The following is a 17482-nucleotide window of genomic DNA, read 5'->3' as shown; positions in this document are numbered from 1 at the left end:
CAAAAAAAAATTGAAAAAAAAAAGTCGGGCAGGAGAAAATAAAGGACTTGTTTAAGAGACTGCAAAGGACAGTACTAGGGAGACCTCAGAGACATTAAGAAAGCTGTATAGCTGCAAGTGAGATCAGGTTCTTAAGGAAGGTTCTCAAATGAGTTTTTTAAAATTCCAAATCCGATCTATTGAAGGGATTCGGAGATTGAGTGGATAGATAACTTCTTACATCTTGCTCCAAGGGAAGATTTTCTGTAGGAACCCTCATAGCTGGGCAGATGGAGTGGACAGGATCCACTTTCTTTTTTCTACTCTCTCCACCCTTTCACTTCATCTCCACCCACCCCGCGGCGGAGAACCTTAGTCCTCTTCCCAACAGAGGTTTCCAGCTGTTGATGCCTGGATGGACCCGGCTGCAGGGAGGAGGAGGAAATTCTCTGTCCCTCCCTCCTTCTACATCTCCCCACCCTCCCTCCCTCCCCCTCCTCCCCCTGCCGGCTCACGGTCTCCCTCCCTCTTTCTCCTGCGAGGCTGTCGAGTCGCCTCGCAGCTGCGAGCAGCGAGCGCCCTGCTCCAGTCCGGGCTCGGAACTGAACTGTGAGCGCGGGTCTGGAACCCCGGCCCAGGAGCGATCAGCCGGGGTCTGAGGCCGGGGCGCAGCGCTCAACCTCGGAGGCTAACCGAGGCGCGGAGCCGCAGAGCCCGCAGGGCGGGAGGGCCGGCCGGCGCGCGTCCGGGCGAGTCCGGGAGCAGGACCGCGGAAGACAGCGAGACGGCCGCAAGCCGAGGGCAGAGGGCAGAGTGCAGAGAGCGGCCTGGCTTGGCGAAGGGCGCCGCCCGGCCGGAACCGACCTCGCCTCCCGGGACGGTGGCCCCTCGTGGGGCGCGGACCCCGGGTGACCGCGGGTCCAGAGCGACTCCTCCGCGGCCGGCGGGGGGCGTGCCGCCTCCCAGCCCCGCCGCCCCAGCTCGGCCCGCCCGCTGCGTCGCCGGGGCATGTGAGCGGGAAGCCCAGGCTACCAGCCGCGAGGATCGCACGGAGGAGGAGCAGGAGCGCGGAGCCCCGAGCCCCGAGCCCAGCGCCTGACTGAGTAGTAAGTGCGCCCCGCGCGCCTTGGTGCCCCTCTCCCCAGCCCTGCGAAGTTTGACACTCGCGCCCCCTCGTTTCTGGGCACACGCCGATCCTCTTCCCTCTGAGTTTCCATCCTTTGCAAAGTTTTTCGAGGAGAACCGGACCCTCACGGACCCTGAACAACGCCGGCAGAGCCGGGTTCTTGAGGAGAGGAGTGGCAGCCTGAAATGGCCGTGGGCGGCTATGTGTATGTGTGTGCACCACGCGAGCCGAGCTCCGGTCCTCCCCCGCGCCCCCAGCCCCACGCCGGCTGCTAGCCGAGCCGCCGGGCGCTTGGTCTTTTTCGCCAGCCCGACTATGCGCCCAGTTTAAGGATTTCCCAGCGGGAAGCCGAGGCGATGTGTGCGCGCCCCGCGTGGGGCTCGGGGGCCAGCGACAAGGCGCAGAGCTCTCCGGCCTGAATGTGTGAGGTGCCGGGGTGCGGGCAGCCGCGCACCCCTGCCCACCGTTCCAGGTTCGTTCCTGAGAGGACCAGCCGGGCGCCGCCTCCTGTTTGTTTTCTGCTCGCGCTGCTCGCGTTCCACCCCCACCCCATCCCAGCCTCTTCTTCCCACCCCGACCTCCCACCCAGGATGTTGGAGGGGGTCCTTTCACCCTCATTCACCGCAGAAGCAAATTGTGCCTAGGGATAAGGAGATGCGGAGGCGGTGGTCGCTCAGTCCCAGCGGCTCGCCATTGTTTTCCCACCCCGCGCGTTCTGTACGTAAACACACACTCACGTGTGTGTGTGTGTGTGTGTGTGTGTGTGTGTGTGTGGTGTGTGCACGCGCGTGTGTGCGCGCGCTTGCTCGTGTTGTTTCGAGTTCCCAGATGCGCTGGGATAGTCCGTGGGATCGCCCCGCTGTCCGCCTGGGTGTTCCGGCCGGAGGTGCCCCATTACTTAACCGGGGCTGCGGAGGTTCGATGAGCCGGGGTTGCCAGAGAGTCTCGGGCGGGGCCGCGAGTCCGGCCTGGGCGGGAAGTGAATTTTGAACTTCAGCCTTGGACCTTTCCGGGAGGACCCCGAACGCTGGTGCGGCGGCTCCCGCCCTGAAGGGCCCACAGCAGCTGCAAGGACTCTTCTGGCGCTCTTGGCAGCCGCCTCCGTGACAGGGGCTTGGAGGAAGCCGGGGAGTTTTCCTGGGAAGTTTGCTTTAACTCTGTGGGAATTTCCGGGCCGAGCGCCTTGGCGCTGGCGCTGGTGAAGGGGTCTGGCCAAAGACAGCCAGAGAAGATGCTGCTGCTGCTCTGGGCGGGGTTTCCACAGACCCAGTTTCCACTGTGCTCGTTTAGGAAGTGCCTAGCCAGATGCTGGGATTCAGCACAGTTGAGTCCTAGTTCCCCATCGGGGCGCAGCGAGTTCCTTAACTTTTCTGGACTCTCTCTTATGAAAACAGGCAGAATTGCGCTCCCAGCTTTGAATCTGGCATATAGTGATCCCTTTGAAGGACACCGGTGTGGAGGGCATGAACTCCAGGACGGTAGGGGCCCACTTCCTTGGACCACCGAGAACCAAGTGTAGCCTAGTGATTAAGCTCCAGGCAGCTGGAGTTAGACCCAATGCTACCACCAGTGGTATGACTTTGGGCAGTTTACCCAACCCCTATGCCTCAGTTCCCTCATCTTTAAAATGGGGCTGATATGAACAGTACCTATCTCGTTGTGTGCTCTTGAGAATGAAAAAGCTAAGCGCCTCCTACCTGGTAAATGGGAGGGTACTTGCCTAGCATGCCAGAGATCCTGGGTTCCATTTCCAGCACTGCAAAGATTGACTTTTACTACATTATTATTATGAATTTCTTTCTTTTTTTGGTGGTGCTAGGAATGGGACCCAAGGCCTGGTGCTTGTTAGGCAATGCTCTACCACTGAGCTGTACCCTAACCTGTGCCATCATTCAGTGAACCTGCGCAGAGCCCAGAAGAGCACTCTGGGATTGAGCCCACTTAATCAATTTAATAGTTGTTCACTGAACTCCTGTTCCCCATTTCTGATTCTGGCTCTTCAGGTCAAACTTATCATTCCTACTCCTCATCTAGTTCCATTTTCTTGAGTTTTTGTTTTGTTTTGTTTTGTTTTTTCTTTTCGTTTTTCCTCCCTTACTTCACAATTTTCATTGTGAAGCAACAGCATTTCATCTGCACTGATTTTAAAAAATCAGACAGGGTCCCGCCGCAGTATTCTTTCCATGGAAATTGGGCCCCAGGAAGGAAGTGTCTCCAAGAGGTCGTCCCCTGGGCATTCTTGGCCAGGGCTGCTGGCTCAGGATTGGATGTGCATTTGTGTCTCTGGGGCTGTGTGAATTTCCAGAGAGAGGAGCCCAGGTGTCAGGAGCGCAGGGGAAGAGTCAGGTGGGACGGACCTGGCTGTCCCTGGAGGAGCCGTGCTCCCTGGGTGGCGTCTGCATTTCCTGCTGCTGGGACTCACTTGGGAGCCTGGAATGGACCAGCTGCCAGGACACACTGGGAATGCGATTTAGGTTAGTGAGGGACAAACGAGCCACCTCTACCTTTCCACTAATAGTTGGAGGATTTTCTGGGTTTGGGTTAGGCATAAGCTCCTTGTCAGATTGTGACTGCTGCAAGCACAAATAAGGGTGGGAGAGCCAGAGGGAGGGCGACAGGCTGCCTGGGACAGGCCCCTGTCTTGCTTTCTCTTACCCTATTATCCTGCCCCAGGCATGGGGGAGGATGGCCAGAGAGTCAATTCTGGGTGCTTGGAGACCCTGCAGGTGGTAGCTTTCTTGGATGAGACCCCACATTGAAGACACTCTGTTTCATTCTTTAACAGAAACTTGCTAAAGGAATGTGACAGTCAAGTACCAGCCCATGTGCCAGGCAGTGGGTAACAGGGGAGCAAGACAGGTAGCATGCCTGCCTTCAGAGAGTCTTCTTTCTTTTTTTGGGGGGGTGTTTGGTACTGGGGATTGAACCCAGGGGTGCTTTAAAATGGGACTACATTCTTAGCTCTTTTTTTTTTTTTTTTTTTTTTTTTTCTATTTTGTGAGGAGTCTTGCTAAGTCTTGCTGAGGCTGGCCTTGAACTTAATATCCTCCTGCCTCAGCCTCTAGAGTCACTGAGATTATAGGCATGTGCCACCAAGTCCTGCCAGAGAGACTTCTTTCTAAAGGGAGCTGGGGGGACCATGATAGTAGTGGTTCATGATATGTGATATGAAAGATGGGACACAGGGTGGAGGCAGGTGGCAGGTGACCCTGGATTGTCCTCCCTGGGGAGAGGACAGCCCCACACAGACCCGAAGATTTAGGAGGAGCCAGCTGCACAAAGACAGGAAGAAGGGGATTCCAGGGTGAGGGACCAGCAAAGGAAAACCCCCTGCAGTCAGAGAAGAGCAACAGCTATGTGGCTGTGGATCAGAGCTAGACTTGGTCCCTTCTCACCTGGTAGGATGGTTTAGAAGCCTGTCTTTTATTACCAGAGCAATGGGAAGCCATTAGAAAGAGGAGGGTGAAAGTCTTGATTTATGATTTTTAAAGATTATTTGGAACACAAGAGGCAGTAATCGTAATTGCCCCAGGGGAGAGAAGTGGTGGTTAAGGGAAGAAAGATTTTGTTTTTCCTGTAGGCCCTTTTGTCCTTTCTGAATTTATACCATATGCATGTATAAACTTTACCAAAAAACCAAAAAGGATAGTTAACAAAGAACAACTTATCACCTGGAAAGTGATAGTAAAAAGTGCGTATAAAAAGAAGAGGGGGAAAAAAAAACAGGATACAAGCTGTGTAAGTATCAATTTTGTAAAGATATAATGATCTGTATACCCATGTCCATCATGCACACAAACAGAAGACCGGACACATGCATCAGATGTTTACAGAGGTTAACTTGGGACATTGGACATGGATAATTTTTATTTCCTTTTTTAATCTTCTTTTGGTTTTTCCAGTCTTCTACAACGGTCATAAATTACTTTTATAAGTGAAAGAAAAAATGTGAAAAGGAGAGATGGCTTTGGCCTGAAGGGGAGTGAGAATGGAATTGGTGGTGGGTAGACAGGCTGCTTGAGAACTGAGACGGGGAGGGTTCTTTGGATTAGGGTAGACCAATGGGAGACCCAGGTCCACCTAAGTAGAGCCCACAGGTCTTGCTGACAGTTTTCATAAATGTATTACGCCCTTGCCTACAGAGGGCTTCCCACCTGAACTCTGACTTTGTGATGAGGAGTGTCAGGATCAGTAAGAGTGACGAGTGACTCCCAACCTTGGGTTCCATCTGCCATCATATCCCCATCATTCCTCATGATGGGAAGAGTCCCAACCTGGACATTTTGCTACTTTGATAATTAGCAGATTCAGAGAAATGTGTATATAGTGAGAAGGACTTACAGCCAGGAGAGACATTTGTCATTTATCACTTCCAAACCTATTTTTCTATCTGTGAGATGGGACAACAGCAGTTGAGAATACCTCCTCTTAGAGCTCTTGAGAAGCTCGTGGCAGCTGTGCGCCGTGGATGATAAAGGCTGCTGCTGAGCTGGCCTCTTCCTTCAAGGGACCTAGGTGTTCTTCCCCTGGAGGGGTGACTATGCCTGTCTATAAGGTATTCTCCTCTGGGGGTGCCTCAAGATGGCCTTTCATTGGGCAGTTCCCTGGGTAAGCCTCCAGGAAGCTGACACCACCGGAAAAAGTGGATTCAGAGGCAGCTGGACTAGGGTGCCCCCTCCCCCAGCACATTCAGGGGTGAAACTGTGTTTGAAAAGAGCTCTGTGCTGGGAAGGCCAGCCTGCACAGTAAATCGTGCTTTGAATGGGAGTTATTTTTGTGCTCACTGTTTGCTTAAGAGGGCTGCTCCTGCCTGAACTCGCAGCAGCCCTCACCCTTGGCTAGTCCCTTTCCAGAACCCGGATACATTAGCCAGGGTGGCTGTCAAATGCTTGTTACCAGATGGGGAACCAGAATTCATGGAGGATGGCTTCTGCATCTCCCGTTATCTCCCTACCCCATGCTGGAGGGCATGTTGTGGATGCTGGTTCTGGCCTGGTGACACTCTGTCTTGACTTTCTCTTCTTTAGCCTTGGGAAGTCTTGGTTAGGAGATTTACTACAGGCCAGCTCAGCAAGGCTGCTCCAACCTCTGCCAGTTTCTCTGATGGGGTCACTATGTTTCCTTTAAAATGCTTATACTTGGGCCAGGGTGGGGCTTCACACCTGGAATCCTGTAATTCCAGCAACCGGGAGGCTGAGGCAGGAGTATTGCAAGTTCAAGGCCAGCCTCAGCAATTTAGTGAGGCCTTAAATAACTTAGTAAGACCCTGTCTCAAAATAAAGAATTAAGGGGCTGGGGACATAGCTCAGTTGGTAGAGTGCTTGCCTTGCAAGCACAAGGCCCTGGGTTCAATCCCCAGCACCGCAAAAAAAAAAAAAAAAAAAAAAAAAAAAAAAGAGGGAAAATAAAGAATTAAAAGGACTGGGGATGTAGTTCAGTGGTAGAGCACCCCTGGGTCCAATCCTCAGTTTTAAAATAAATAAATAAACAAATAAAATTTTAAAATGCGTATGCTTTCCTGAGCAGCCCAGATGTGGCAGTTCCTCCTGAGGGTGCCTGTTACATACCCAGGGACCTGGCCCAAAGAGACCAGAGCTCCAAAGCCTTCCTAGTCCCCTAGAGAAAGGGGTCCATCCATTCCTCATGGTTCATGGCATAGAACCTCCCAGACACTTCCTGGGATTCCAGGTATATTCTTGGTTCTGGTCCAGGACTTGGCAGGGCCCTGGATGTGCTGTGTGGGCCTGGCATCTCTGAGCTCCAAGTGTGCACATGGGATGTTCCAAAGGAGCTGAGATTTGTCCTCAAATGTGAGGATTCCAGCCTTGGGGAGGGGCGTGTATGGGACAGAAGGGAGAGGAAGGAAGAAGTAGGGACACTATCCCCACCAACTGCTACCTTCTTTCCTAAAGAGCATTCAACTACCCAGGCCCTTTTGGTCTCTGGAAAGCCTGACACAGGGAAGCCATCAAATCTGGAATTCAGTTCCCTTGATAGGAACAGCATTCAGACTCCTCCCCCACCCCATGCTCCCCGCAGCAATGGCCTTAGCATTTAAATGGCCTTGGCACGAAGCCCCATAAGCTGTCCATGGGGTTGGGGCAGGGTTGGGGGGAAGGGTATTAGTGTTACCCCCCACGTTGTGCCCCCATGTCTTCTGGGGACATGTCCAAGGTAGGATTTCAGTGCTTTGGCTCGAGAGGAGAAAGGAGAAGGGGCCACCTCTGGGCAGCGGCTCTCCTGGCGCCCTTCCCCCTGTTGCTTTGGTCTGTAATCCCTGCCAGGCCTGGAGCTCCCTGGGGGATCCGCCCCAGAGGAGGCCAGACTGTCTCCTCCCTCTGCCTTACCTCCCCCAGTCCCCGCCTCCTGCTTGACTCAGAATGGAATGTGCAGTGAGCCTGTGGAACAGGATGGGGTGGGAACGAGTTCCAGTGGGCTTGCTCCCGCCCCTTCCCATCCCCCTTTGAAGGGGGGGGGGCGAGGAATGCCACCCAGGTCCCATGCCAAGCTGGGGCAGAGGTGGGTGCCAGCGGGGTCCCGGCCTGGCCATTTGCAGGAGCAGCCAGTGCAGGGGATTTCCTTGTAATTCCTGGCTAGGGCAGGTGGGGAGTTGAGACCAGGGACTCTGCAGGCAGAGCAGCCGGATCCAGTAGCCACTGTGGCCCACCCAGGACAGCTTTGTTGACTTCTTCTTAAAACTTGTGGCTTATATTTATTTTCTTATTTCTATAGTTGCTAGAAACAAACACATCAGTGTGTGTGACTTTTGTTATCAGAATGAAAAGGATTTAAAATATATCTTAAAATAGCCAGTGAAACAGAAATCTGTGTTTCCATGAAAGACCAAGAGGAATCAGGGTTTAATCAATACTAGGGCAGCAGAAGAGGGTCCCAGGTAGGAGGGGTAACAAAAAGACAGGCACAGGCCCCTGGAATTCCTGATGGGCCCTGGTTAGGGGACGTGGGGCTCCTGAGGCCTCCAGTGTAGGCCCTGGTACATGGGAGAGGCAGTCTGGGAGGGAAGTCTTGGCTGGAGCTGCCTCATAAGGACTCAAAAGAATGAGCTCTCTTGGCCTAACAGGCAGGACACAACCCTCTGCAGGGCAGGGGCCGGTTATCTCTGGGGCGTGAAGCTCTCTGCACCCTGCCTGGACAGCCACTGCCCGCTCGGCCCTGTTGAGGCTTTGGTTCTGGGCCTGGTCCCTGAAGGGTGGGGTAGGGTTGGAGGGAAGGGGAGTAAAAGGTCAGTGGGGAGGGCGCCTGGGAGCAGGTGGGCCGGGGCTCTCAGCACAGGTGCAGTGAGGGGCATGTGGATCGCTGGTGTTGAAAGCAGGACGGAGCCACTTCTCTGGCTGGCAGGGCTGGGAGGGGCCGTGTGTGTGCGCATGCGTACACACACGGGCAAGTGGGGCCTGTGCTTTGGAGGTCCTCCTCGGGTTCACCGGGCCCCTGGGGAGCCTGGCAGCAGGTCCTCTGAGGGGTCCTGGGAGACCTTAGAACATGTCAGGAAGGAACGAGAAATGACTGGGAGGAAAAGGAAACCCCAGAACAGAGGCCCTAGTAGAGGAGAGGCAGAAGGGGTCCCGCTCTCCCCACTTCTCCTTGAGCTTCAGTCCTCCAGAGCTCCGGGCGCCCCAAGCAGATTGGGATTTCAATCCCCTACTCACCCTCCTGCCCTCCCTTTGCCTTCAGCAGGGTCTTGGTACCTCAGCATGACTCACTGCCTCACCCAGGCCAGGGTGAGGGGCTGGAGGGAGAGAGGAGGGGTGAGAAAGAGCCAGGCAGGGGGCCAAGGGGGGTTCCCTGGCAGGCGGGGAGGCCACTCTTCTCAGTTGGAGTGGAGGGCTCTCGGCCTCCACTAACAGGTGCCCTGGCCAGTGAACTCCCAGGGAGTAGATCAGGAAACAGGGTCAGAGAACAGGAAGGGGCCCCGGGTCAAACCTTGCCTTGGGTAGAGGTAGGTGGCAGGAGGGCTTTCTCTCTGGTTTCTGAGGGAGGCAAGGGATGAACTTGACTGCCATCTGCTAGAGAATTGTTGTCACGAGTGATGGGGCTCTTCGGGTTGTGCAGGTACAGTCTCTGCCTGTACAACTGGGCATGATGGCCGTGTTGGGACTGGCTCAGAGGAAGCTCCAGGGATCCACCACGGTTTTCATGTCAGTTCCCCTTCTCTTCTACCAGGTTTGCTGGACCTTAGATCCAGATTCCTCAAGATGGCACCTCCATTGGGGGGTGATTTTGGCTGTGCTACCTTTTTCTGGGCACTGATTGATGTGGGGCTCAGGGGATCAAAATTGGGGGCTTGTTTGAGTGTGTTTGGCAGGTGAGAGAGGGTCTGTGGAGCTGGATGGTCGCTCTCTGTTGAGTCAGGGTTGTCTGTCTCATTGACCTCAAGTAGAAGTGTGAGCCACCTGAACTGGGTTACGAGCTCAAGAGGGAGGCTCCTGCATCAGCTGACAGCCCTCCCCAGATCCTTTTGCTGCCCCTCAACCCAGGGGGTCTTTGTATCCCTCCCTTCCTCTCCCACCATCAAAACTCCCCTGTCCCTTGGCCTGCAGGGGATCCCTGCTGTTTGATCTCTAAGGAGAAACCAGCCAGTCAGATTTGACCAGTCTGGGTGCATGGACTGGTGGTAATTAACAGGCAGTTCCAGAACCTTTTAACCAGTATTGCTAACCAGCTACCTACCTGCTACCTGCAGGGCCTTATTAATTGAAAAGGTGATTTTACAATGGGAACCTAGGGGATGGGGGAGGCAGGGTGGCTCCCTGCAGGGGCTGCTCCCTTCCTTCTTCTGTCCACTCAGCAGATATGCAGGAGTGCTGGCCTGGGGCCTGTGCCCACCAAGCGGGGGCCAGAAGACCACGAGACCTGCATGGCCCTTTCCCAACTTTGAGAAAGGTAAAGAGAAGTGAGTAACCAATACAATAATGACTGACATGTGAGGCAGGGAGGTGCAGGGTGCTTCAGGAGCATCCAGGAGGCCACTCAATCCAGACTTGGGCAGTTAGGGAAGACTCCCTGTTAACCTAGAAGATAACTTGGCAAGAGAAGGGTATAAGGGCAGATCCCTCTGCATCTTCCTCCCATGGGCCCCATCTGGGTCTCCCAGGGCATATCAAATGGTCCTGCCCCTTACCAAGGACCTGGGCACATCTTGACTGGGGCACAGAGTGAGTGGTGGGCATTTAAAGACAGGTAGCCAGAGCCCCTGGCACGCAGGGGCCTTGTCTGTCTAGGAGCTGGGTGGCTGGCCCCAGAACCTGAGTTTTGGTGTGCGCTCCCCTGTGGGGCGCTGGGGTGCGGCTGCCTGTGGTTCCGGTGGGGCTTGGGCTACCCGGGCATTGGAACCCGAGCATCTCCAAGGTGTGTGTGCGCGTGCACATGCACACACTCACAGGGCCAACTGCAAATTAGCCAGACAGGCGTGAAATGCCTTCGCTGCTTCTCTCCTCTCCTCCCGTCTCTCCCTACCCTCCTGAAAATCAACAACTGTGTCAACAGCAGGGTGATTGTGCTTGGCCAGCAGCCTCCGGGGCTGCCAGGGCCGGGCAGGTGCTGGCAGGGGCTGCGGAGCCCCACGCTGGGTGCAGGCGGCCTGGCTGCCAGGGCTGCAGGATAAACAAGGCCGCACACAGGCTCGCTGGGAAGCGAGGCCACGGGCAGGCAGGAGGGGAGAACAGGTGTCCCAGGAGCTCACAGACACAAAGGGCCTCTTGTCTCCTCCTCCCCTGCCTGGCCCAGGGAGCAGCCCCCTCTCCTCCCTCCCCTCAGGCTCCGCCCCAGCCCAGTGACCAGGTCAGCCAGGGTGCTGTGGTGCAGATCCCCTGCCTCTTGGTGTTTGTTTGTTCTTGCTTGAGGCAGAGGTGCGGAGACAGGAGGCCTATCTCTGAACAAATCTGCTGGCCCGAGGCCTCCATGGGTCTCAGTTTCCCCACCGGGAAGAGAACCAGATCACTCTGCCTTGCTGGGGCATCGAGGAGATGGGAAGAGCACCTGGAGCTTTTGAGAAGGAAGACGCGCCGTGGGGAGTGATAGAAGTGGGGGTTCCATGTGGGATTTGGGCCTGGGACTTGGCAACATCTTCCTCTTGACCTGTTTATAAACAGATCTTCACCCGTGCCAGGCCCTGTGCTAGGGACTGGGAGGCAATGGAGAATGATGCAGTAGCAGCAGACAGGCGGCTTCTGGAGCCAGGCTGCCTGTGTGGTCTTGGGTATGGTTACTTAACTTCTCAGAGTCTGTTTCCTCAACTCTAAAATGGAGGTGATAACAGGAGTACCCGCCTCATGCTCATGGAGCTGTGGTAATGCTGGGATCTGTGGAGATGTAAAGCAAGTGTGGCATATAATAGGGGCTGTATCTGAGATGCCCGTACCGTTCCTGTCCCTGAGAGAGTATTAGGGGTTTAAATCTAGCCAGAGCCTGAGAGGCAGACAAGGGAACAAATAAGTGCAGTCCAGTCAAGTACTCAAGGCCAGTGGTGCCCAAGGTCTCTAGAATTCCCTGAGGAATGAATAATCCACCCTTCTAGGATTGTTACGGAAGGGGATGTGAAGGAGGGGGGACATTGGGGCTGGGTTTTGAGTGAGGCGGAGGAGTTTGCTCTTCAGGAACGTGGGAAGGGCCTTCTGGGCAAAGGCACCCCGGGAGCCAGAGCCCCGAGGTGGGAAAGTGCATGTCTGTGCCTGACCTGCAGTTTTGTGCAGGTGACAGTTGAGGTGGCCTGGGCTGTGAGGAACCTGTACAGCGTGGGAGATGCCAGTGTGGCTGCCCCTCAGCATCTTTCTCCTTCATACCCCACCGCCCAAATCATCCCCACTCCTTCTGGAATATTCTTCAGTTCATAGAGAGTCAGGATGGTGTAGTGAAAACATCATGAGATATTAGAAAGCTCTAGATACGAAGCTTCTGGATTTTGAGTCTTGATACTGTTTATCTGCTTTCTTTGAGCTTCACTTTCCTTATCCAAAACACGGGAGCGATGGTCTCTCCTCCCTGAGGACGAGAGGAAAGGAGCACAGCAGATGGTGTGCGTGTGTTGAACCTCTCTGAGCCTCAGTCTCTATCTCTATAACAAGGGGTCGCGGTCTGTGTCCTTCTTCCCATGGTTTTCTAGTGGTGATAGGCCGGGCTGCCCTTCACCTGGGTAGATGGGTCAGGTGGAGGCCCAGGACCCCTGACTTGTACCAAGGGGTTGGTGCTCGCCTTCCAGGGTCCCCAGCCAGGCCCGGCTGGATGAAGCAGAGGGAGCCCAACCCTGAAGTGGGACAGCACTGGGTGCAGGACCCTCTTTGTGGTGCCTGGGTGCTGCTCAGGCAGCAGGGCACCTGTCCTGCTTTTCCCTGTGGGGAGAAGCCCCCAGAGCCCTCTGGCCTCTCCCCCATGACTGACTGGTGTTTGAGAGCCCCCGGGGACACTGAGGTCTCAGTGTAGCTTCTGCTGTGACACGTGTGATGCATGCCCCTTCCCTGTGCCCTCAGGCCCATGACTTAACCTCCTGGAATTTAACTTCACCCCTTTGCAACTTGAGAAGGACATTTTGACCCCTTCTGAGAGAAAAGGAGACTGCTGGGCTGGCTGTCATCATCCTCCCTGGCAGTCTCAAAGTCCAGATGTGGAGCTGGACACTGCCACCTTCCCGTCCCTATGCTGTGCCCTGCCCTCACGGTGCGCTCCTGTGAGTCTTACTCAGGGGAAACCAGCAAACGTTCCGACTTAGGAGGGGTGGCCAGCCTCTGTTCCCCACATTGTGCATATGAGAAAGTCGCTGTTCAGAGAGGTGACTTTGCTTAGGTGGCAGGGTTTCCCTAGTGCCCCCTGGCTGTGCATCTGCAGGGACGAGGCGGGTCCATATGGTGTGTCTGACCCTGTGCAAAAAACTGACAACCTGCTCCGACATCTTGCTGTCTCCTGGCCTCCTGCCCTGGCGTCTTGCCATTGGTTTTGAAAAACTGATGATGGGAAGGGCCCGGAGCGTCGGGAATGTCTGGAGTCCCTTGGATCGCCCGACAGCCACAGGGAGCCCAGCCCGAGACAAGATCCAGAAGGATGTTGTACCTGGCAGAGGCCTCCATCCTCCTTGCCTCTCTTACTTGCCCCTGTACCTGGTGTGGACAGAGCCCCACTTCCCCTTCCACCCTGTGGCCTTTTCTCAGGTGGCCACGAGGTGAACTGAGGCCAAGGAGAGGGGTTTGTGTGAAGGGGAACACTGGGAGTCAGCCCTGGGGACACTATTCTAGGTTCACCTGGCCAGGTGGTCAGATGGCCTCACAGGTACCCTGGAAACTGCACAAGTCAGAGAGAGGGGATTTTTCCAGAGACCTGGTCCCTATTTACATGCAATTTGCGTATAGCCAACACACCAAACACAATTTTAATCTGTCCCTGGGCACATTCAGATTTGTCTTTTCCTGTTGTTCTTTCCAAAGATGGCTGCTTCCATCTGTTTGCTCTCGTCTGTGCCTTTTCCCCCCTGTCCTGTTTTCCCCTTGTGACCTCTCTTATAGGGAGGGCAGGGCACTGGGAACAGAGAGTCATCTTGGGGTTGTCCCCGTCATCTGTGGGATCTGGGCTCCCTGGGGTTAGCATGAAAGGCTGGCCCTCCACTGCTGTTCCTTAGCAGGAGCACAGGCCTCCCTACCTCATCCTAGCAGCCTGCATTAGGGAACAGGTGTCCACGTGCTTGGCACTCAGTAGGTGCTCAATAAATGTGAGGATGAAGCAAAATTAGAGATAGAAGGTGGGGGCACAAAGGCATACCAGACAGGTTGGGCCAGGCTTGTATCTGTGAAAGGGGGTTTGGGCAGGGGAGTGGGCCTGAGGGGGTCCTAGGGTGGGAGGAGTTGACTTACTTCCAGTGACAGTGGCCTGAAGAGGCCTTTCTTTCTCTCCCCAGCTTGTAGGATCTTGTGTTGAGGATGAGAGGAACAGAAAGGAAGAGGCCGATTATTTTGTTTTCCAGATCGAGAGTCTGTTATTAGCAATTTATTACATCCGGGTCTCCAGCCAAGCACATTCTGTTCTCCAGTGCTGGGGGAAGATGCTTGGGGGACATGGCAAGAGGCTGGACAGGAAGGAGAAATGGATCAACAGTTTTATGATTGACGATATGGTGTCTTGGCCTGTGCGAGGGGACAGTTTAATACGGGGCCAGTGTGAGCCCAGCCCTGTGTGAGGAGGCGCCTTCTGCATGGCCTGGGAGGCGGCCGGGAGCGCAGGGGAGCAGGCTGTCCTCCCACACTCATGCCCCCAAACCCTGGCCTAGGGTTTCTCATTTCTCTGTGAAACAGGTTCGGAGCGGTGACTCTCAGAACAGAGTCACAGAGCTTCTCAAGCAGCAGGGAAGACCCTTCAAGGAACAGGAGAGCTGGTGTGTTAGGACCCAGGAAGAGAGGGAGCAGGCAAGATGGCCACCCCTGTGGAGAGGACGGTGCACAGGCAGAACAACCCCCTTCTTGCAAATGTGCTGAGCTGGTGGAATTTCACGTGGTGGCTGCAAGATTGGGGCGGTAGATAGAGCTCTGTGGGCGCCTGGGCTGTGTGCGCAGGTTGTCGTGTGGGGGTCCCGGAAGAGAATGGAGAGGGCAGGACCAGCACCCCTTCCTTCGAGCTGGCCTCCATGCTACCCAGGGCTCATGGCTGGTCTCCGTTCCTGGAGGCAAGTCCCCTACCTCCATTCATCTCTCACGTAAGTCAGCCTCCTTCTTCCTCTTGCTTCCCCCTCATCCTTCTCCTAGCTGTTTGTCCTTGACTACGAGTAGCTACATCACTCTTCGAGAGCATCCCCCATAGGGGAACGCCATGGTAGGCCACGCTGATGGAGAGAACCTTCCAGGGTCACAGATGGTGGTGCCTGATCCCCTGGGCCTCTGGAGGGAGCAGAGGCTGTTTATATTCATTATTTATTTATATTTCATTTTTTGGTCCTGGGGCTTGAGCCTGGGGTGCTTTACCACTGAGCCACATCCACAACCCTTTTTAAAATAAATTTTATTTTGAGACATGATCTCACTAAGTTGCTTAGGACCTTGCTAAGTTGCTGAGACTGAGGCCTTGAACTTGAGATTCTCCTGTCTCAGCTTCCCGAGTTGCTGGGATTACAAGCGGGTGCCACCATGACCGGCCAGAGACTGCTTTTCCAGTGAGCCACCCAGATGGTGGTTTCTTGAATTCCAGCCAATCTCCAAGCTTGGTTCCATTGGGTGGTTGTCGATGGGCAGGTTCACGATATGAATAAGAAGCTCTGGTGGGACTCTGGGAAGACCACTGCAGAGAATGTGTGTTGGGTGGTCGGGAAGAGGGGTGTTAGGCAGTAAGAGCCTGGGCCTGGTTTCCAGCCGTGAGGTGTGTCCCCCCATGGCCACATCACCCTGAGTCGGGTTGGTGGGTTGGTGGGTTGGTTACTTACCCTCTCTTCTCTGGGTTGACATACTCCTCAGCTAGCTCAAGGCTAGCCAGGACTTCATGAAGGGATGGATGCTGAGATTCCACTCATGAGTGCGTATTGAACAGGACTCAGGATTCCATCACCAACCTCTGTGTTCTGCTAAGATGACCGTGTTTGTAGGACACCTTGGGCCAGGTGTTGTAAGGAACAACAGTGGCTAAGATCCAGGCTGAGGGAGCCCTGCTGGGATGGGCAGGCATCCCATTAGTTTATACTGCAGTTAGGCGGAGACCACCCAGCCTAGCGGGAACCTTGGACACAGGCCACAGAGCTGGGACTTTGTTGACAATGGGGAACCAGAGAACTTTCAGAATGGGTGGCTCATTCATTCAGGCTGAAGCATCTCTCATTGTCCATGAAAAATTCCATCAGTACTCTGTTCTTTTCCATTCAAAGGCATTTTATTGCCTTCGAGTCTTGCTGAACTGCCTGGTAACTGAGACAGACGCCCCTTCCCCGCCGGGGCTAGGGGGATACAGGGTGTGGGGCTGAGGCCGGTGGCCCTGAGAGACTTGCTGCTTTTTCCTGTCTGCCCTGACCCATGCTGCCCACAGCTTTGGTCCCACTGGGGCTCAGTGAATGTGGACACTTTTCCTGGGAAATCCAACTTGTCATTTCCTGATGAATGGGCAAACTTGCATTGTTCATAATTGATCTCTAGATGTCATTTTAAAAGGCAGTGGGTTAGTGTATTTTTAAATGAATGAGAACCTGGTGAGCTTTACCAAGCCCAATGTGTAAAAAGCCCTGGGGGAGGGGACCAGGCCTGTCCTCAGGGAGTCCCTACTCTGCCTAATGGAGAACAAAGCCCTTTTCCCTACCTTTAGGTGACCTTGGGTGGGGAGACATGGATGAGGCAGTCAGACTGAAGTTTAGATCCTGATTCTGTTGCTTCTGAGCTGTGTGATTTCTGGCAAATACCAGAGCCTTTTTTTTTTTTTTTTTTTTTTTTTTTGACTGGGGATTGAACTCAGAGGCACTCTACCACTGAGCTACATCCCCAGCCCTTTTTATTTATTTATTTTGAGACAAGGTCTTGCCAAGTTGCTGAGGCTAGTCTTGCATTTGTGATCCTCCTCCCTCAGCCTCCCAAAGCACTGGGACTACAGGCGTGTGCTACCATGCCTGGCTCAGCACTTTCTTATAGCCTATTTTTTTCTCCTACGAAGTAAGTAAAGAATAATACCTGGTGCTGGGGAGATAGCTCAGTCGGTAGAGTGCTTGCCTTGCAAGCACAAGGCCCTGGGTTTGATCCCCAGCGCCACAAAAAAAAAAAAGAAAAAAAGAATAATACCTGCCTCACGAGGATGAAGAGGTTCCATGAAGTCCAGGGCCATTCCATGTTGAGGCTTGTCCTGTAATGGGCATGGGATGTGGGAGGCAGTGACTCCCTGGTGTCAGGAGCATGGCCTCTGTAGGATCCTGGGGAAAAGGGGCTCTCCAGAGCATGCTGGGGACAGACACCATCATCTAGGACCCCTCCCTCAACTTCCCAATGTCCCCTCCGTTGCAACAAGCAGATGCACTGTGTGATCCTGGCCAAGTTACTAAGCTTCTTGGTGGTTCAGCTTCCTTACTGACAAATGCCATCGATAGCAGTGCCCTTGTGTGAGTACCTAAAAAGGCTTATGTAAAGCCGCCCTAGAGCTGGGTGCAGTGGTGCACACCTGTAATCCCAGCAGCTCAGGAGGCTGAGGCAGGAGGACTGCAAGTTCAAGGCCAGCCTCAGCAATTTAGCAAGACCCTAAGCACTTAATGAAACCCTGTCTCAAGATAAAAAGGACTGGGGATGTGGTTCAGTGGTTAAGTGCTCCTGGCTTCAATTCCTGTAACCAAAAAAGTACATAAATAAAATAAAAAGGACTGGGGAACTAGTTCAGTGGTAAAGCACCCCTGGGTTCAATTCCCAGTACCAAAAGAAAAAAAAA

At 54.3% G+C, this 17482-nt stretch overlaps 1 protein-coding gene across 8 annotated transcripts in view; it reads left to right on the top strand.

The window, feature by feature from the left end:
• Positions 1-495: 495 nt before the first annotated feature.
• The window catches only part of Sox13 (SRY-box transcription factor 13), a 43369-nt gene continuing 26382 nt past the window's right edge, over positions 496-17482 (top strand). For 2 of the 8 annotated variants that reach the window (XM_047520505.1, XM_047520504.1), the window contains exon 1: positions 14416-14795. In XM_047520505.1, coding sequence (XP_047376461.1) covers positions 14683-14795 — 113 coding nt within the window. In that variant the 5' untranslated portion in view covers positions 14416-14682. Of the gene's footprint in view, positions 1086-14415; positions 14796-17482 lie in introns of those variants that run through there. The other 6 variants (XM_047520500.1, XM_047520498.1, XM_047520499.1 and 3 more) reach the window with 6 other exon arrangements.

This window comes from Sciurus carolinensis, chromosome 12 (assembly GCF_902686445.1).
Source record: "Sciurus carolinensis chromosome 12, mSciCar1.2, whole genome shotgun sequence".
Lineage (NCBI taxonomy): Eukaryota > Metazoa > Chordata > Mammalia > Rodentia > Sciuridae > Sciurus > Sciurus carolinensis.
Note: the sequence above shows the minus strand (reverse complement) of the source record. Positions and strands in the feature narration are given on the sequence as shown.